Below are 18412 nucleotides of genomic sequence, written 5' to 3'. Positions count from 1 at the left end.
TACTACGATAAAAGTAAGTTCTTTAAAAATTCATATTTAAATAGAAAAAACCTCAACATGTTTTCTTGTTGCTTTATTTAAGGGTTAAATATGCTTAAAAGCTTAAAAGTAAAATAAGAAAAAAATAAAATAAAAACCAAGGGATTAAGTTTGTTTTTGTATTAAGGATAATTTTTATAGAAAAAAAAAACAACTCACTCACATGCACTCAGAAATCAGAATCATACAAATGAAATTATATAAATGATTTTCAAATCAAATAAAAAACACATCAAGAGTCCTTGATTGCATGAATTCAAAATCACACTTGCATGTGTGTATGTTTTGTAAAAGAGAGTGTGTTTGACTTAAAGCTTGACTGTTCATTGTAGTTTGTGGCAGTGGTAGAGAGCATTACTGTATTAAAAGCCACAATAAGATTTGTTAGAGACATATGTATGACCCCTTTCTTTCTTGCCTGTCCTTCCTTCTACCACTTAGTTTTTATCCCTTTGGGTTTCTTTTGTCTCTGTATATTTGACATCTGCATAAAAATGCATTTAGAGTTGATTTAAGGATATGGGTTTAACAGCAAAAAAAGTAAATATATAAAAACCAATACCATTGTTTGTTTTTATTTTTAATAGTAGTGGTAAAAAAGCAGCAACAAAAAAAAAAGAGATTAAAATGTCAATAAACAATATATACATACTGACTTATACAAGTTAATATTTTTGTAGTAGTACTTTTTAAAGAGCTCTTCAACATACATTGTAATTTGCCAAACAAAAAATACAAAGAAATTTTTTTCAGGATTTTTGTCCAAAAAATTTCACTCAAAAGTCAAGTAGTTTAATTATAATTTTGTGTTCACAAAAGATTTAAAATAAAAATACAGTTAAATAGTTCAAGTTGCCAAGGGACTAAAATTTGTGTTGAAATTTTTCAATTATTGTGGCTAAATTGAATACCCAATAAGCATTTTTACTAGAATTCAAGTTGAAAGCAAGTGAAATTCAAGCCTTGAATTATAGTTATATTACACGGTATTTCAATAGCATTCACCACTAAAATGGAAACATAAATTCAAGCCATATGTTTTTTGTTTGAAAAAAATATTAATTTTTTCAAGTTTAAAGCATAATTAAATATTCATTCAGTTCAAATTCCAAAATAATGTTAAAGTGCTTGAATATTTGTTCAAATTTACAAGCTTTTAAATTTCGAACAGTATTTTCTATTAAAAGCTTTTTTAAAAAAAGAGCTTTTAGTTTAAGATATTATTAATTATTTATCAAATTTCAAAGCTTTTGAATTTTTATTTCTAGGCCATTGTTGATGTTGAAATAAATGTTTTTGTTATAAACTTTCTTAGACACAAGCCCATATGAAGTAAAAGCTTTTTTTAATAAATAGCTTTTATTTTAAAATGTTATTATTTTACAAATTAACATGCTTTTAAATTAAAAACAGTGTTTTCTATTAAAAGCTTTTTTTAAATAAAGAGCTTTTAGTTATAAATGTTAATATTTTTAAAATCTACAAGCTTTTACATTTAGTTACATACCATTGTTAATCTTAAAATAAACATTTTAATTAAAAATGTTGTTAGGCACATGGTATTAAACAAATAAAAACTTTTTGTTTAAAAAATATACTTTATTAAAATAGTTTTTCGAAGTATTTTAAAATTAAAAGAGCTTTGGATAATATCTGCTACAAATTTTAGTTTTTAAAAGCAATTTCCTTAAAATCTGTCTTTACTTTTTGTTTTTGGAAAAAAGTATTAACTTTTTGTATAGCTGCATATCACACATACATTCAAAACTGCTAGCAAATATCTTGATTAATATAATCCTCTTTGCCTATAAAATATATTCCTTTACCAACAGCATACACTCTCTTATATCAACAATAGTGGGAGAGATTGTTTACTTTAATTCAGTAAATAAGAAGGAAGGATAAAATTGATGAAATATGAAAACAACAGCGATATTTAAATAAATATAAACCCAATATCATCATAATACTATGTTCATACCGACAAGTCAAGTCAATCAGCCAGCCAGGCAGGCAGGCAGCCAGCCAATAAGCCAACCAACCTACCAGCCATTCACAGTGAATCAGTTGTTAATACAAGTTAATAGCTCTTTGGCTGTATTAAGTACGAGCGAGTATTTGTATTTGGTAGTCACTCATACCCGACAGCCAGCAGTTACAAAAAAAATAAACTTGCAAAAATGTATTGATGATACCACGATTGACGTTCTCCGCCTTAAAATGTGGAAAATATACGATGAACAGAAAAAAAAAACTTAAGCTGGTGATTTAATTTCTTTTCAATCGCTATATATGCAGGAGGTTAAGATTTCTGTTGTTCCTATGAACAAAAAAAAGGCGGCATAGAATGAAACTTAACCTTCGTCAATACAGCACAGAGTAAAATCGAAAGCTTTAGCATGGATTTTAAATATAAAACATATATACACTGAGAAATACTTGCATACAGTTTTCTTTTTTTTTTTGTATGACTTGTATCGTCATTTATAACTAATGATAACCTCTAAAGTAGGCCATAATAAACGGCTCAATACCGGGGTATAAATGAATGCATGAGGTATACGATTTATAAGAAGTATTTCATTTTTGCATTTTCTATTGATGGGGATGAAATTTGATCCTTTAAGACAAGTGCTTTTAGTTCTCAAATGCTTTTAAGCATTGCCGAACATCACTCGTTGTTTACACCGGCAAATATCTATGCACATTGCTTATGGAAATATGTATGTACTTACTTAAGTTGGTGTAAGTTTGATTATGCGTTTGAGTGTATTTAAAATAAGAATTTTTAGCATTATGTTATGGAATGAATCAATGAACGATTATTATTATTCTTGTTTTTTTTCTTTTTGATTTTGCATTTATTTATTCTTGGTGTTATTTGCTTATAAATCGTATGGCCGGAGTATTTGTCTCGAGATTTTGTTGACATATTTTGTGGTAAATAACCCAGTGAAATGTTTGAGTGGATATAAGCTTAAAGCTTGTTTTAAAATCTTAAAAATTACTTAGGAATTTGTATCCTAATTTAGAGCTTGTGTTTTATTCTAAAGGTATGTGGTTGTTTTTTAAAAAGTTATTTATAATTAAAGGGATGTAATGTTTTTGAATTCAAAAAAGCTTTAATATGTTAAGGTATATATATGTAGCTTTAATTTTTAAATTTGGAAATCACAATAGCTCCGAGGCCGAAGTAATGATATATCCATTCGACTGTAATATTGTATAAAGAGCTTATATATTATTATTGACTACAGCATACCAACACCTTACCTCTCGTAAGGTTTACCTAAGAATTTTGTAAGTTTTTAAATATTACAACATCTTTTAAAGCTTTTGTAAGTGTGTGCTTGTGTATGCTTTGAAATAATGCAAGCTTAATAAAAGCTTTTGCTATTCAGTATTTTGTGTTGAAAATAACATAAGCCATAAAGTAGATACTTTGTTTTTATAAAAAGCAGAAGCTAAAAAGCTTTCATTTACATGAATGGAGGTTATACATACACAATGCATTATTAATAATTTCCCATTACTTAGATTTTTGACATCAGCGTTAGGTCTTTGTTAATTAGATTTCGGTTCCATATTTCTTTATCACTTAAAGCTTTTAGAAGGTTGTTATATCTAAAATTGTTTGAAAGCTTTTATATATTACGATATGAAAAAAAGTATGTTAAGAGCTTTTTGCATTAAGATGCAGTAAAAGCTTTTACATTCTACACAAGGCTTTTAAAAAGCTGTTATATTATAAACTATTTGAAAGCTTTTATATATTATGATAATTTAAAAAGGGAGAATTATGTGAGTGCTTTTAAATAATTCAAGCTTTTACTTTTTAACTTTTGTATTGGCAAGGATTTAGAGAAGCTGTCAAAAGGCTATTATATGTGTATCAAAAGAAATTACAAAATGTGTGTTTTCTAACGAAGTAAGTTAAGAGCTTTTTCACTTAAGATTTAAAAAGCATATTTAAAGAATAAAATACTGTAAAAGCTTTTATTTATTAATTTTATTTTTAAATATATTGCCCTATGACTAAAAGCATTTAAAAACTATTATGTTGCAAGCTTTTTGAAAGCTTCTGTATGTTACCATATGTGAAAAAGGAAGTTCCATTTGTGGGCTTTTAAATAATACAAGCATTATTAAAGCTTTTATATTGGCGAGAATTTAAACATTTATACAAGCTTTATAATTAAAAGTATATATCAAAAGAAACTACAAAATTGTAATCATCTAAGGAAGTATATTTAGAGCTGTTTACATTAAGTTTTAAAAAACTGTTTTAAATAATAAAATACTGTAAAAGCTTTTACTTTTAACATTAAAATTGTATCTGAAAAGAAATTACTTTAGGTATTTCAACAGCTTTTTATATTAAGATTTCATAGTATTGTTTTAAGGGTTAAAATACTGAAAACTTTTTAAAACATTTATTAAAAATATCTAATTGTCTGCAAAGAAAATCACTAAATGTTTGTGGGGTTATCAGAGCTTTATCAGGAATTGTTTGCTATAAAAATTATTTCAAAATAAAATTCAGAATTTATAGGAACATGTTGGTTGGTGTGCAAATATATGAGAGCTGTTTAAGCTACTGGTGGATGTTCACAATCTTAATGATGATGGTGATGACGAAGAAGGTACTTAACGATGAGCTGCTTAATTTTAAGAGGTATTAAACTCAGGCCTTATATATTTAAAGTTTATGCGGTTGTTAAGGGATTTAGAACATTTTTGAGCAGATTATACTATATTTGATACTAAAAAAAACGTCAGATGTCCTATATTGAAGCTGAGATTATTGAAAATCAAAGCTAAAACATATCAAGAAATATGAAATGGTTTTTAAAATATTTTTAATTTCAATTGTGACTGCAAAAATAACTTCTTTATTACTTAAACTGGAACATACGAGTATCATTATTTAAATAAATCTTACTTTGCTTAAATCTTATTCTTATTCTGTATAGTTTCTTTTTTATTTAATTTTTAATTCTGTGGTTTTTCTTGTTTTCTTTTTGTCAGGATTTCAATTCAGCAGGATTAACTTCTAATGTATTTTTTTTGTTTTTGTTTTTGGTTGTACCCTTTCTGTATCTTTAGTTAAACTTTAGTTGCTTGTTATTGTTGTTTGTATTGTATTGTGTTTTATATATTTTTTTGTTCTTGTTGTTCTGTAGCTCTCATTTAATTCTTGGCTGTTGCTTTAAAACCATACTGAGGTTTTGGTTTGTATTGTGTTTGTTACTATTTTACACCTTACAAAAACACTTCGGTGTTTAAGTTTGTAGCTAGCTGTTGTTGTAGATACTTTTTTTTAGTCTATAGTTTTATACACAAATTAGCGAACATAAAAGTGTGGTAAGCTAAGCTGAGTTAACAACCACTTTGTTTAAGGGGCGATTCAGGGGCGTTGCTTAGAGGGTTAAAATGTGTATAAAGTGGAGCTTAATTAAGATTTTAGAATTAAGTTTTTGTCATAATTTCTGAAAACGACTAAAACTAGATATAATTCTACATCGTTATGTGAAATTTCAACCACTTACGTTATTTAGTTACAGCATAGTGAGCTGTCATATTTATTATTCAAAGTGTTTTTTTTAAATTTTACTTAACAACGCCTCTGTTTTTTATCTTTATATTTATTTTTTACCCTTTTATATTCTATACACTCTAGCCAGATACAAACATTTTCCCATAAACATTTAAGCATTCAAAACGTAACCACAACATATCCTAACGGATTAAGTTTAATACGCGTTATTTTTTTTTCCCTGATTTTTTTTTTCACCGACTTCTTTCAGCCAACAAAAGTGTAAAAACCAACAATAAAACTACACACACAAAAAAAGCAGAGAAACAAAGAATGAGGATAATACAGCAAATACAAGTACAACTCCCTACAATGAAGAACGTGTGGTATTGTTATGAAAATCATACAAGAACTAAACAGACAGAGCAATGAAGGGACTCACATACATATATTTACACCAACAAACAGACATATTAAGCTTAAAGTAGCATATTTTTGTTGTTGCTGCTATGTGCTACAAATTTAGTGGTGTTAGTTAAGTAACGAGGATAATCCTCAATGTCATTTTAAAATTTGCAATATTTATTCGATGGCAACAAATAACCTATGACATTGTGGTATCGATATATCAGTCATAACGACAAGACAGGGCAACAAAATCGAAAAATTGTTAAAGCTTTTTAAACCACTACACAATTTTGATGTATTGTGATTCCAGTAGTACAAATATGGTCCAAATTTTTTTAAACATTTCTCCACATAATTCATAATAACTCAAAGAGGGTTAGTCCGATGTTATTAAAATAAAATTAGAAAAGTTGCAATTTACATAAACTTTAATCCGCTTATATATTGCGTTTCAATCGGCTCAGAAGTTTCGGAGTTATAATAAAAAATTTAAGCAAAAAATATATTTTTTACGTGAAAATAGCAAATTTTTTTGTTTTAAAAAAATTACGAAAAATCGAAAACGGCAGAAATTGTCAATATTTATTACTTTGTCATAAAGCCACATGTAATAGCAGCAAAATCAAATATCGATCATAAAAATGTATGGTTTCCTTTCGAATTTATTCACAATTAGCCCATTTTCAGAAAATTTTAGTTTTTTGTTTGATATACATAATATTGAGTAGTAAGTGTTCTTTCGATTGATTGAATTTTGAAAACATTTTCCTCATGCTATGTACAAATTTTCACATATACATTGAGTTTCAATCTGCTCAGTAGTTTCGGAGTTATAATAACAAATTGAAGAAAAAAATATATTTTTAAGTGAAAGTAGACAATTTTTTATTTTAAAAAAATCATGAAAAATTCGAAACGGAAACAAATTGTCAGATTTATTGCTTCATTGCAAAGCCACATGTAATGGGAACAAAATAAGATATCGGGCAATAAAATTGATGGATTCTTTTCAAATTTATTCACAATTAAGTGAATTTGCTCATTTTCACAATATTTTAGTATTTTGTTTGATAAACATAAAATTGAGTAGTTAATGTTCTTGTTTCGATTGATTGAATTTTAAAAACATCTTTTCCATGCTATGTACAAATTTTCACATATACATTGAGTTTCAATCTGCTCACTAGTTTCGGAGTTATAGTAACAAATTGAAGTAAAAAATATATTTTTTACGCGAAAATCGCAAATTTTTTGTTTTAAAAAAATCATTAAAAATTCGAACCGGAAACAAATTGTCAGTTTTATTGCTTTATTGCAAAGCCACATGTAATCGGAACAAAATAAGATATCAAGCAATAAAATTTATGAATTCTTTTCGAATTGATTCACAATTAAGTGAATTCGCTCATTTTCACAAAATTTTAGTTTTTTGTTTGATAAACATAAAATTGAGAAGTTAATGTTCTTCTTTCGATTGATTGAATAATGAAAACATTTTCATGCTATGTGCACATTTTCATACATATATTGCGTTTAAATAGGCTCAGTAGTTTCGGTGTTATAATAACAAATTGAAGCAAAAAATATATTATTTTCTTGAAAATTTTTTTGTTTTAAAAAAATCATGAAAAATCGAAAACGGAAGAAATTGTTCAGATTTATTGTTTTATTGCAAAGCCACATGTAATGGGAACAAAATAAGATATCGAGCAAAAAAATTTATGAATTCTTTTCAAATTTATTCACAATTAAGTGAATTAGATCAATTTCACAAAATTTTAGTTTTTGTTTAATATACATTAAATAGAGTAGTCAATGTTCTTCTTTCGATTGATTGAATTTTGAAAAGATTTTCCCCATACTATGTACAAATTTCCACATATATATTGCATTTCAATCGGCTCAGTAGTTTCGGAGTGATAATAACAAATTGAAGCAAAAAATATATTTTTTACTTGAAAATAGCAAATTTTTTTGTTTTAAAAAATCATGAAATATCAAAAACGGTAGAAATAATTCAGATTTATTACTTTGTCGCAAAGTTACATGTAATACGAACAAAATGATATATCGATCATAAAAATCGATGGAGTGTTTTTGAATTTATTCATATTTAAGTGAATTCGCTTATTTTCACAAAATTTTCAATAGTATTTCAATCGAAATGATGAAATCTATAGCATTGTTTTCACAACCATAATATTGCACATATTGGGTGCTAATTCGATGTATTTTCAAATCTTAGTGAGGAATATTTATTGGAATGAACTCCAAAGCAAACTCCTATTACTAAAGGTATGGTTACACATGACAAATATTTGATGAAAAAGATGTAACCACTAAATAAAATATATTTGAATTATTTTATTTATTTCAAAAACTTGTTTTACCTTGGATGATTCAAAACAAAAAAAATAGTTTTATTTTATTTGATGCTATTTGATCTTACAAAACAATTGTAAGAGTAAACACGTCAAACAAATTTGTGCTAAAAAAGTGGTTACGCTTTTATGAGCAAACATTTGCCATGTGTGACCGACCCTACCTTAAGGATGACAAGTTGTAATGATATTACAAGTAGAATAAATTAAATCGAAACTAATTGAGTTCAAAATATTTGAATATGTTATTTTCAAAAGGACTCTTCTGCCTAACCTCGAACACTAACAGAGTATGTGGTATGTTTTCTAGTACATGTTCAAAAACAATGAAGCTGTTTTTTGTTTGTGTACTTGTGAAATGTACCAACAATGTCATTTCGCTTGCCAGATATTTTTCATATGACGTATTTTGCTTTCTTGTATGTTTTTTTTTGGAACAAAACAACTAACAAATCATACACTGTGCAGTAATTGTGTGTTTGGCTGGCTGTGCCCGTCTGTCTCTCTGTCTGCTTTGATGGCTGGTTGTTGGGGATTTTAAACACAATAAATACTCTGCAACAGCAACAGCTTCATATACATCTTGCAACCAACCACATTATAAACAATGCTAACAAATCTAGTGAACTTCACAGAGATTAGCCTTCATGAAAGCATCAGTATTAAAAGCTTTTCACTCATTTTACTTTTTATTTCTTATTTCTCTTATTATTGTTGTTTGTTGCCAATCTTTTCTGAATTCCTGGATTTCCTTTTCAATTTCAGGTTGTCTTTGTTACTGTAATGCATGCATGTGTTATTTGTTATTTTTTTATATTTTTTCTTTCTACATTTAAACACTTTCTATGTGAAGTCCTCGGAAACTCTGCTCTTTAGGACTTATTGAGATATTTTGTGATTTTTTTCTTGTTATTTTATAGGGATGAATAGATTTATTTGTTATTGTCGTTGAGTGATATATTCACAATTTACAATCTGTAGTTTAAAGGAGTTTAGAGCAGGTGAAGGTGTTGGTATGATACTAATAATGTGAGCTAGACAATAGTGCAGAAAATGCACAAAAAACTAATGTTTTACTAAACATTTCTAAGTGTTAGCGAAAGGATATTAATCATATCTTAAATTGACAATTTAAATCAAAATTTTTGGGGAAATTCTACAAGAAATCACTAGTAATTCCAGACTTGTAATTAGTGTCAAGCGTTGCATCAAATTTCAAAACTATTTTATTTAAATTTTCAATTGCTTGCCTTTTTAATTTTCTAATGTTTAGTTTTTTTCTGAATTACTTTAGTTATTGTAGAAACTGTTCATACATTTTCACTAATTTTTTATAAACAGAAACTACTTAGTTAGGGGTTTCCTTTTTTAATCCGCATTATAAAATAATGCAGTCATATTTCATTAGGTCTTTTATAATCCGGATTAATTGCAACTAAAAAGGGGATTATATATAATTTATTAGTGTACAGACAAAAGAGTGAATATGTTTTTATAACAACCACCAAATCAAAGGGAAATGAATACAATTATTTAATATTATATATGAAACTAATCGACAAATGAATGAATAAATTTGAAAAAGAAAATCTAAAATAAATATCCCAGTTGATTTCCCGAATTTTTGATTATTTGACAGCACCTTGGCCGGTAACTTTGACAAATTTTTAGAAAATTGTTTAAAATCAATTAATATTTCTAGACATTACAGAGAAAGCCATTAATAAAAGCCATAAAAAATAGGCTGCCAAAAAGCGCTCCTATTGTTTTATATAATTTTGGCACAGGGGTATAGAATAAAAAGAGGGAAATAAATCTATAACTTCTAAACGGTTAGTGTCGTTTGAAGGAAATTTCACATAGGTAAAATGGAAGTGTTTTCGAGTATAAGTTTTGAATTTGAACCTCATGGGCAAAACAGGCCCGCGGCCAGGCATCCTCAAAGAAGGACACCTTGGGTATGTTACATTTTTAAATCGATCAAATTCCGTCGTTACTATCATTTATCTGTTATAGCTTAGGAGAGATTCGCATTTGAAAATTAATTTTTTAATATTTTTACCCATTCTACTCCTGTTTTTTGATCACATCGGGTCCAAATATTCCAGCTATCAATTATAGCTTAGTAGATATTCGCATTTGAAAATAAAATGTTTAACATTTTAACCCAACCTACTTCAGTTTTTTGATGACATTGAGTCCAAATATTTCCCGATTATTGTCCGTTTTTCATTTATTGGACTAACAATAAATGTATGTAACAAATAAAGAAATAATTGTTTAAAAATAATGACTGAGTACAAAGTTATATGCATTTGAATTTAAAAATTTGTTTAAAAAAAATTTTACGCTAGTTTTTTGGATAAAATGAGCTTTTTTCCTTTGTAAGTTATCTTAAGAATTTTTAAGATGATTTAAAAGGAATTTATACTTTTTGAAAAGCTAACTTTACAGCAAATAGTTTTTAAGACAAAAAAATTAAAAAGTTTTCAAACCGAAGGCACCAGAACCAGCCGAAAAATGCCTATTTTTTATGTAAAATTTTCAAATTAAGGCCAAAAATTCCCAAATCACATAATCGATATCTAAATATAGTAAACTATTTTAGATGGCCCAATATGTTCTTAATTATTTTGTAATGGGTTCCAAAAACCCCGTCTCTGGTGTGTATATTATAGCCAAAAAACTAAAAAATCCCATTTTTTGGGATCTTGGGGAAAAGCGAGATTCCTGATAACAAATTTGAAAAATTATTTTAATTTTGTCATTTTTAGGAGAAAAATATATGTAACTGTAAAATATCATTAAAAAATATTCATAAATAAAAATTTCATTTCAATTTGAAAAATTAACATTTTTGCAAAAACTCAATAAAAAGCATTTTTTGTCATATTTATCAAAAACGTATTCCATGACTTAGTTAGTTGTCAAAAGTTACATATATTTTTGAAAAATAGACAAAATCCTCTATCCACTGATATATACTTGAAGTTAAATTCCAAGTTCATGGTGTAAAACGGCTGACGAATATGGTTTTTAGTGAAAATTATAAAAGAAAATATCTCAAAAACTGACTGAACGATTTGTGCAGCATTCTGTAATTATTTAAAAAGGATATTAGGTCTTTAACATTTTACTTTGTAGTAAACTTTATAAACATGATTCTAAACTAAGAATAATTTTAATAAAACTCAAAAGCGGCTGTGATTTACGTTAGCATTTTTATAACTTTTGAAATTCTATAGAATTCAATTTTGGATTAAATACAATTTTATTTAATTAAATATTTGTATTTGCTTTACTCATGCCATTATTATAAAGAAATTGCAGTCAAAATGAATCACAAATAGGTTTGACGAATTTAAGCTTAATAGCATTAATACTTTTGGAATTGAAATCGGTTTCTTTGGAAGTAAAATAGATTAGATTTTACACAATATTTTAATTGCAAATTGTAAGATAAGGCTAATTGGTTTTACTAAGAAAATTATTTATAAAATGAAACATTTTATAATTTTTAAAATAGATTTGTTAAACAGCTTATGTTTATATTTAGTTTAATATAAGGAAAAATATATTTGAATTAGTTTAAATTATAAATGAAAATAATTCATGGATTCTTAGCTTTACAAACTAAATGAGGTCAACGTTTTAATTGTAAAACAACAAAAATAATTATACAGGGCAACAAAATCGAAAACAATTTTAGAGGCTTTTTAAACCACTACACAATTTTGATGTATTGTGGTTCTAGTACTACAAATATGCTCCAAATTTTAAATTCTATGGAGAGGTTTTTTAAAAAAAAAATTCTAAGTAAAATTGTGATTTTTTTTAGACGTTTCTCCACATAATTAATGAATACTCAACAACAGTTAGTCGGATATTATTAAAGTAAGCTCCAAAGAATTTATATTTACATATACTTTGGGATAAAGTGTTAATTCTGAACAATTTCTATCGTTATAGATTTTTCATGATTTTTGTAAAACAAAAAATCTGCTACTTTCAAGTAAAAAATATATTTTTTGCTTCAATTTGTTATTATAACTCCGAAACTACTGAGACCACTGAAACTGAATATATGTATGAAAATTTGTGCATAGCATGAGAAAAATGTTTTCAGAATTCAATCATTCGAAAGAAGAACATTAACTACTCAATTTTGTGTATATCAAACAAAAAAACTAAAATTTTATGAAAATAAGCGATTTCACTTAATTGTGAATAAATTCGAAAAGACTTCATAGATTTTTATGATCGTTATACTATTTTGTTCCCATTAGATGTGGCTTTTTGACAAAGCAATAAATCTAAACAATTTCTGCCGCTTTCGATTTTTCCTGATTTTTTTTAAAACAAAAAATTGCTATTTTGACGTAAAAAATATATTTTTTGGTTTAAATTTGTAATTATATCTACCAAACTACTGAGCCGATTGAAACGCAATATATACGTGAAAGTTTATACATAGTATGGGGAAAATGTTTTCAATATTCAATCATTCGAAAGAAGAACATTCACTACTCAATTTTAAGTATATCAAACAAAAAACTAAAATTTTGTGAAAATGAGCGAATTCACTTAATTGTGAATAAATTCGAAAAAAATCCATCAATTTTTATGATCGTTATATTATTTTATTCCCATTAGATGTGGCTTTTTGATGAAGCAATAAATCTAAACAAATTCTGGCGGTTTCGATTTTTCCTGATTTTTTTAAAACAAAAAAAATTGCTATTTTCACATAAAAAATATATTTTTTTCTTCAATTTGTTATTATAACTCCGAAACTACTGAGCCCACTGAAACTGAATATATGTATGAAAATTTGTGCATAGCATGAGGAAAATGTTTTCAAAATTCAATCATTCAAAAGAAGAACATTCACTACTCAATTTTATGTATATCAAAAAAAAACTAAAATTTTGTGAAAATTAGCAAATTCCCTTAATTGTGAATAAAGTCAAAAATAATAAATCGATTTTTACGACCTATATCTTATTTTTTTCCTTTTGTATATAGCTTTGCGACGAAGCAATAAATCTAAACAATTTCTGCCGTTTTCGATTTTTCATAATTTTTTTAAAACAAAAAAATTTGCAATTTTCATGTAAGATATATATTTTTTGCTTCAATTTGTTACTATAACTCCGAAACTATAGAGTCGATGGAATCGCTATATATATGTAAAAGTTTGTACATAGTATGGGGAAAATGTTTTCAAAATTCAATCAATCGAAAGAAGAAAATTAACTACTAAATTTTATGTATATCAAACAATAAACCAATATTTTGTGAAAATGAGCAAATTCACTTAATTGTGAATAAATTCTTAAAGAATCCATAGATTTTTAAGATTGATATCTCATATTGTTTTTATTACATGTGACTTCCCCATAAAGCAATAAACCTGAACAATTTCTACCGTTTTCGATTTTTCATGATTTTTTTAAAACAAAAAAATTTAATATTTTCACCTAAAAAGTATATTTATTGCTTAAAATTGTTATTATAACTCCGAAACTGCTGAGCCTATTGAAACGCAATAATAAATGGATTTAAGTTTATGTAAATCTCAATTTTTCTAAGTTTATTTTAAGAACATCGCACTAACCCTTTTTGAGTTATCATTAATTATGTGGAGCAACGTCTAACAAAATATATAATTTTACTTAAAAAATTTTAAAATAATCTATCCATAGAATTGGAAAATTTGACAATGTTTGTACTTGGGTAGCCATGGTCGTCAAATCTATATAAGTTTTTTTTTTTTGCTGTTGACCTAAATTTTAAAAACAATTGAATATCCTAGTACAAAAACATTGCAAGTTTTTAATGAATTGATGAAAACAATATAAATATTTGTTGTACATTCTTTTTCACATTTTATGGAACAGTAATTAGAATCACTTTTATGGCTATTGGCATTCAAATTTACTTTTGCGACACCTATTAAGCTTTACTGCATCAAGTGATAATATTATACAATTTCAACACTTTTTTGTATTTAAATAAACAAATTTTCGTTATAAGAATATCTCTTTGCTTTAAATTTTTGTTATGCTATTTTTGTTCCAAAAGTATTTTTAAATGAAATTTGTGTAAAGTTTTCAAAACTTTTTAGCAATAAATAAACAAATTTTCCTTATAAGAATATCTCATTGTTAAAATTTTTATTTTTGTGTAATCACTGTGGAGTTCTAAAATTACTTTTTAATAAATTTGTGTAATTTTTCAATAACAATAAAAAGACAATTATTATTTCTTTTTAATTTTCACTGCAATTTGCTTTAAATAAAAGTTTTTTAAAGGTAAGTCTTAATATTATAAATTGTAACAGTTTGTATAATTTCTTTTGAAAAATCATTTTTAATAATTTATTTTGTAAATTGTCACAGTTTTGTATAATTTCTGATAGTTTTTGTTATATATTTTGTTTTTAAAACCAATTTTTTTATTTCATATTATTAGATATCTTTTTTTTATAGAAGTCATTTGTTTTTTTAAAATTTTTCTTTTATTTTAGTTCTAGTTCAAATTGTTATTTTTTTTGGAAATTTCTTGTTTATTATCATTTGTTTTTTTGTTATTATTTATTTAAAATTTAATTTATTTTCGTTCCAATTATTTATATTTTTAATTATTTATTTTCCATTTTATTAAAAACAATTTTTTGATGATTATTTTTGTCTGTATATTTTTAATCATTTAATCCTATAATCCATCATTCCGGCACAATCGGGTCTTAATACAAAACACGCACACACAAACACATACATACACTCAGTCAGTCACATACATTTGGCTGTGTGTTTTTTTTTCAAGCAGCACGCACAATGAAATATTTAATCACATTATAATATATTTTTTGTTCAACGTTTTATAATCCCGCCTAAAAATGATTTTACGCAATTGTAGCACAAACAAAGAGATAGACAGACACACAAACAGCAAAATAAAGATACAACTTAAAAAATGAAATAAAATTGTATTTTTTGAAATGAGCTCACCAACCTTCTTCTATCATGATTCACGCACTACTGAAGAAACCTTTTACAAATGACTACCAAACAAACCATCACAATCACACTATCACCGTCAACTCTTGTATACATATACGCACACGCATTCTAACATACACACACAGGCACAGAGAGCGGCAGAGTCTTGTATTTATTACACGTATTTTGTGCATAGAATGCAAGCAACATGTGGCAGCTAACAATAAAATGATAAACATTACAGAAATTAAAAGGGGAGCAAAACAAAAAACACCACCTTTTTTTTGACTCACTCTAGTTAAAATTTTATCTCTTTACAAATTCATTCTCTTTTATCACACATACACTATACATGTTATCACATATTGAAGGAAATACTGTAGATTTCGTGCTCTTTCTTAGAATTCTCTTTACTGTTTCACTTGACTCTCTTCTATAGTAATACAATTACTGTAAAAATACACTCATACATTCATATTTACAATACTCAAACTTTTTCATTTCCACACACACACAGATACACACAGTTACAAACATAAACATTAAGTCTTATTGGGCTCATATCTCAGGGATTATGCAAAATGTATAAATGAATGAATACAGGGAATTAAGGATTAATTTCGAAGGGATGTCATTTATACTGAGATAATACTGTTTTGTATTTTATACACGAATAAATTTATTTCCTTTATATACACTACGTTCATTCCATTTGTCTGTCGTTTGGCTGGATGTCTGTCTGTCCGTGTGTCACACCGTCTGTCATTCAGTCATTCTTCTCTTTGTCTTTATGATTGTGTGTATGAATGAATAAATATGTTGGTTCGTTTGCTTAATATAGTTAGTTTACACTGACTCTGTTGCTGTTCGGGGAGTTTATTCAGTAGTATTAATGTAAAGTATATTTTTTCTGTCTGTTTGTTGTTACGAAAGAAGGCAGGAAAGTTATTTTAAAAATGATATTATTTAATATTAACTTAATTTTAATATTTTACAATTATTCAAACCTAGTTTGTAGACTATTTTAGACGACGATTTCGATGGAAAGAAATTTTACTGATCAACCGAAAAATATATTTGAATAAGCTGTCAGAAGATATCAAATAATTGAGCAAACTTTTAACTAAATATATAAATATAAGAATTATTTTTCTTTACCAAAATTTTTTATTTCATTCTTAAGCATCCTAAGAAATATGGGGAAGTGTCAGCTACGGCGTTATTCTTCAACCTAAATATATGGCTAGTGAGTCCCTTCTTCTGTTTTAGAAGTTGAAAATAGTAATACCGTCAACATCTAGTAAATAGGATAATATCAAGGTTTTAATTATTTCGATAAGTGGCTTATTATCCCACTACACAATTTTGATGTATTGTGGTACCTGTAGTACAAATATGGTCCATATTTTAAATTCTTAGCAGAGTTTTTTTTAAAAAAAAAATTTTAAGTAAAATTATAAATTTTGTTAGATGTTTCTCCACATAATTAATGATAACTCTAAAAGGGTTAGTCCGTTGTTATTAAAATAAACTTAGAAAAGTTGAAATTTACACAGGCTTTAATCCGTTTATATATTGCGTTTCAATCGGCTCAGTAGTTTTGGAGTTATAATAACAAATTAAAGAAAACAATATATTTTTTACGTGAAAATAGTTAATTTTTTCGTTTTAAAAAAAACATGAAAAATCGAAATCGTCAAAAAATTTCAGATTTATTACTGCATCGCAAGGCCACATGTAATAGGAATAAAATGAGATATCGATCATAAAAATCGATGAATTATTTTCGAATTTATTCAAAATTAAGTGGCTTCCCTCATTTTCTCAAAATTTTAGTTTTTTGTTTGATACACATAAAATTAAGTAGTTAATGTTCTTCATTCGATTGATTGTATTCTGAAAACATTTTCCTTAAGCTATGTATAAATTTTCACATATATTGCGTTTCAATCGACTCAGTAGTTTGGGAGTTATAATAACAAATTTAAGCAAAAAATATATTTTTTACGTGAAAATAGCTAATTTTTTTGTTTTAAAAAAATCATGAAAAATCGAAAACGGCAGAAATTATTTACTTTATCGCAAAGCCACATGTAATAGGAACAAAATGAGATTTCGGTCATAAAATTCGATGGATTATTTTTTAATTTATTCACAATGAAGTGAATTCCCTCATTTTCACAAAATTTTAGTTTTTTGTTCGATACACATAAAATTCAGTAGTTAATGTTCTTCTTTCTATTGATTAAATTTTGAAAACAATTTTCCCATGCTATGTACAAATTTCCATATACATATATATTGCGTTTTAATCGGCTCAGTAGTTTCGGTGTTATAATAACATATTGAAGAAAAAATGAATTTTTTAGGTGAAAATAGCTAATTTTTTTTTTAAAAAAAAATCATGAAAATTCTAAAACGACAAAAAATTTTCATATTTATTCTTTTATCGCAAGGCCACATATAATAGAAACAAAATGAGATATCGGTCGTAAAAATCGATGAATTATTTTCGAATTTATTCTAAATTAAGTGAATTCCCTCATTTTCACAAAATTTTAGTTTTTTGTTTGATACACATAAAATTCAGTAGTTAATGTTCTTCTTTCAAATGATAAAATTTCGAAAACATTTTTCCCATGCTATGAATAAATTTTCACATATATATTTTGCTTCAATCGTCTCAATAGTTTCGGAGTTATAATAACAAACTGAAGCAAAACACATATTTTTTACTTGAAAATAGCTAATTTTTTTGTTTTAAAAAAATCATGAAAAATCGAAAACGGCAGAAATTATTCAAGTTTATTACTATATTGCCAATCCACATGTAATAGAAACAAAATGAGATATCGATCATAGAAATCAATGAATTCTTTTCGAATTTATTCACAATTAAGTGAATTCCCTCATTTTCACAAAATTTTAGTTTTTTGTTTGATATACATAAAATTGTGTAGTTAATGTTCTTAATTCGATTGATTGAATTTTCAAAACATTTTCTCCATACTATGTACAAATTTTCATATATATATATCGCGTTT

General features: G+C 26.3%; 1 protein-coding gene across 2 annotated transcripts in view; it reads right to left on the bottom strand.

Moving 5' to 3' along the window:
- Window positions 1–18412, bottom strand: part of dve (SATB1_N and homeodomain domain-containing protein dve) — a 249674-nt gene that overhangs the window by 24457 nt on the left and 206805 nt on the right. The window contains exon 1 of one of the 2 annotated variants that reach the window (XM_065512327.1): window positions 15382–15500. The exons of the other annotated variant lie outside the window; for it this stretch is intronic. Coding sequence (XP_065368399.1) covers window positions 15382–15394 — 13 coding nt within the window. The 5' untranslated portion in view covers window positions 15395–15500. Of the gene's footprint in view, window positions 1–15381; window positions 15501–18412 lie in introns of those variants that run through there. 2 annotated transcript variants of the gene reach the window in all.

This window comes from Calliphora vicina, chromosome 5, assembly GCF_958450345.1.
Source record: "Calliphora vicina chromosome 5, idCalVici1.1, whole genome shotgun sequence".
NCBI classification, from domain to species: domain Eukaryota; kingdom Metazoa; phylum Arthropoda; class Insecta; order Diptera; family Calliphoridae; genus Calliphora; species Calliphora vicina.
This window is presented reverse-complemented; position numbering and strand designations above follow the sequence as displayed.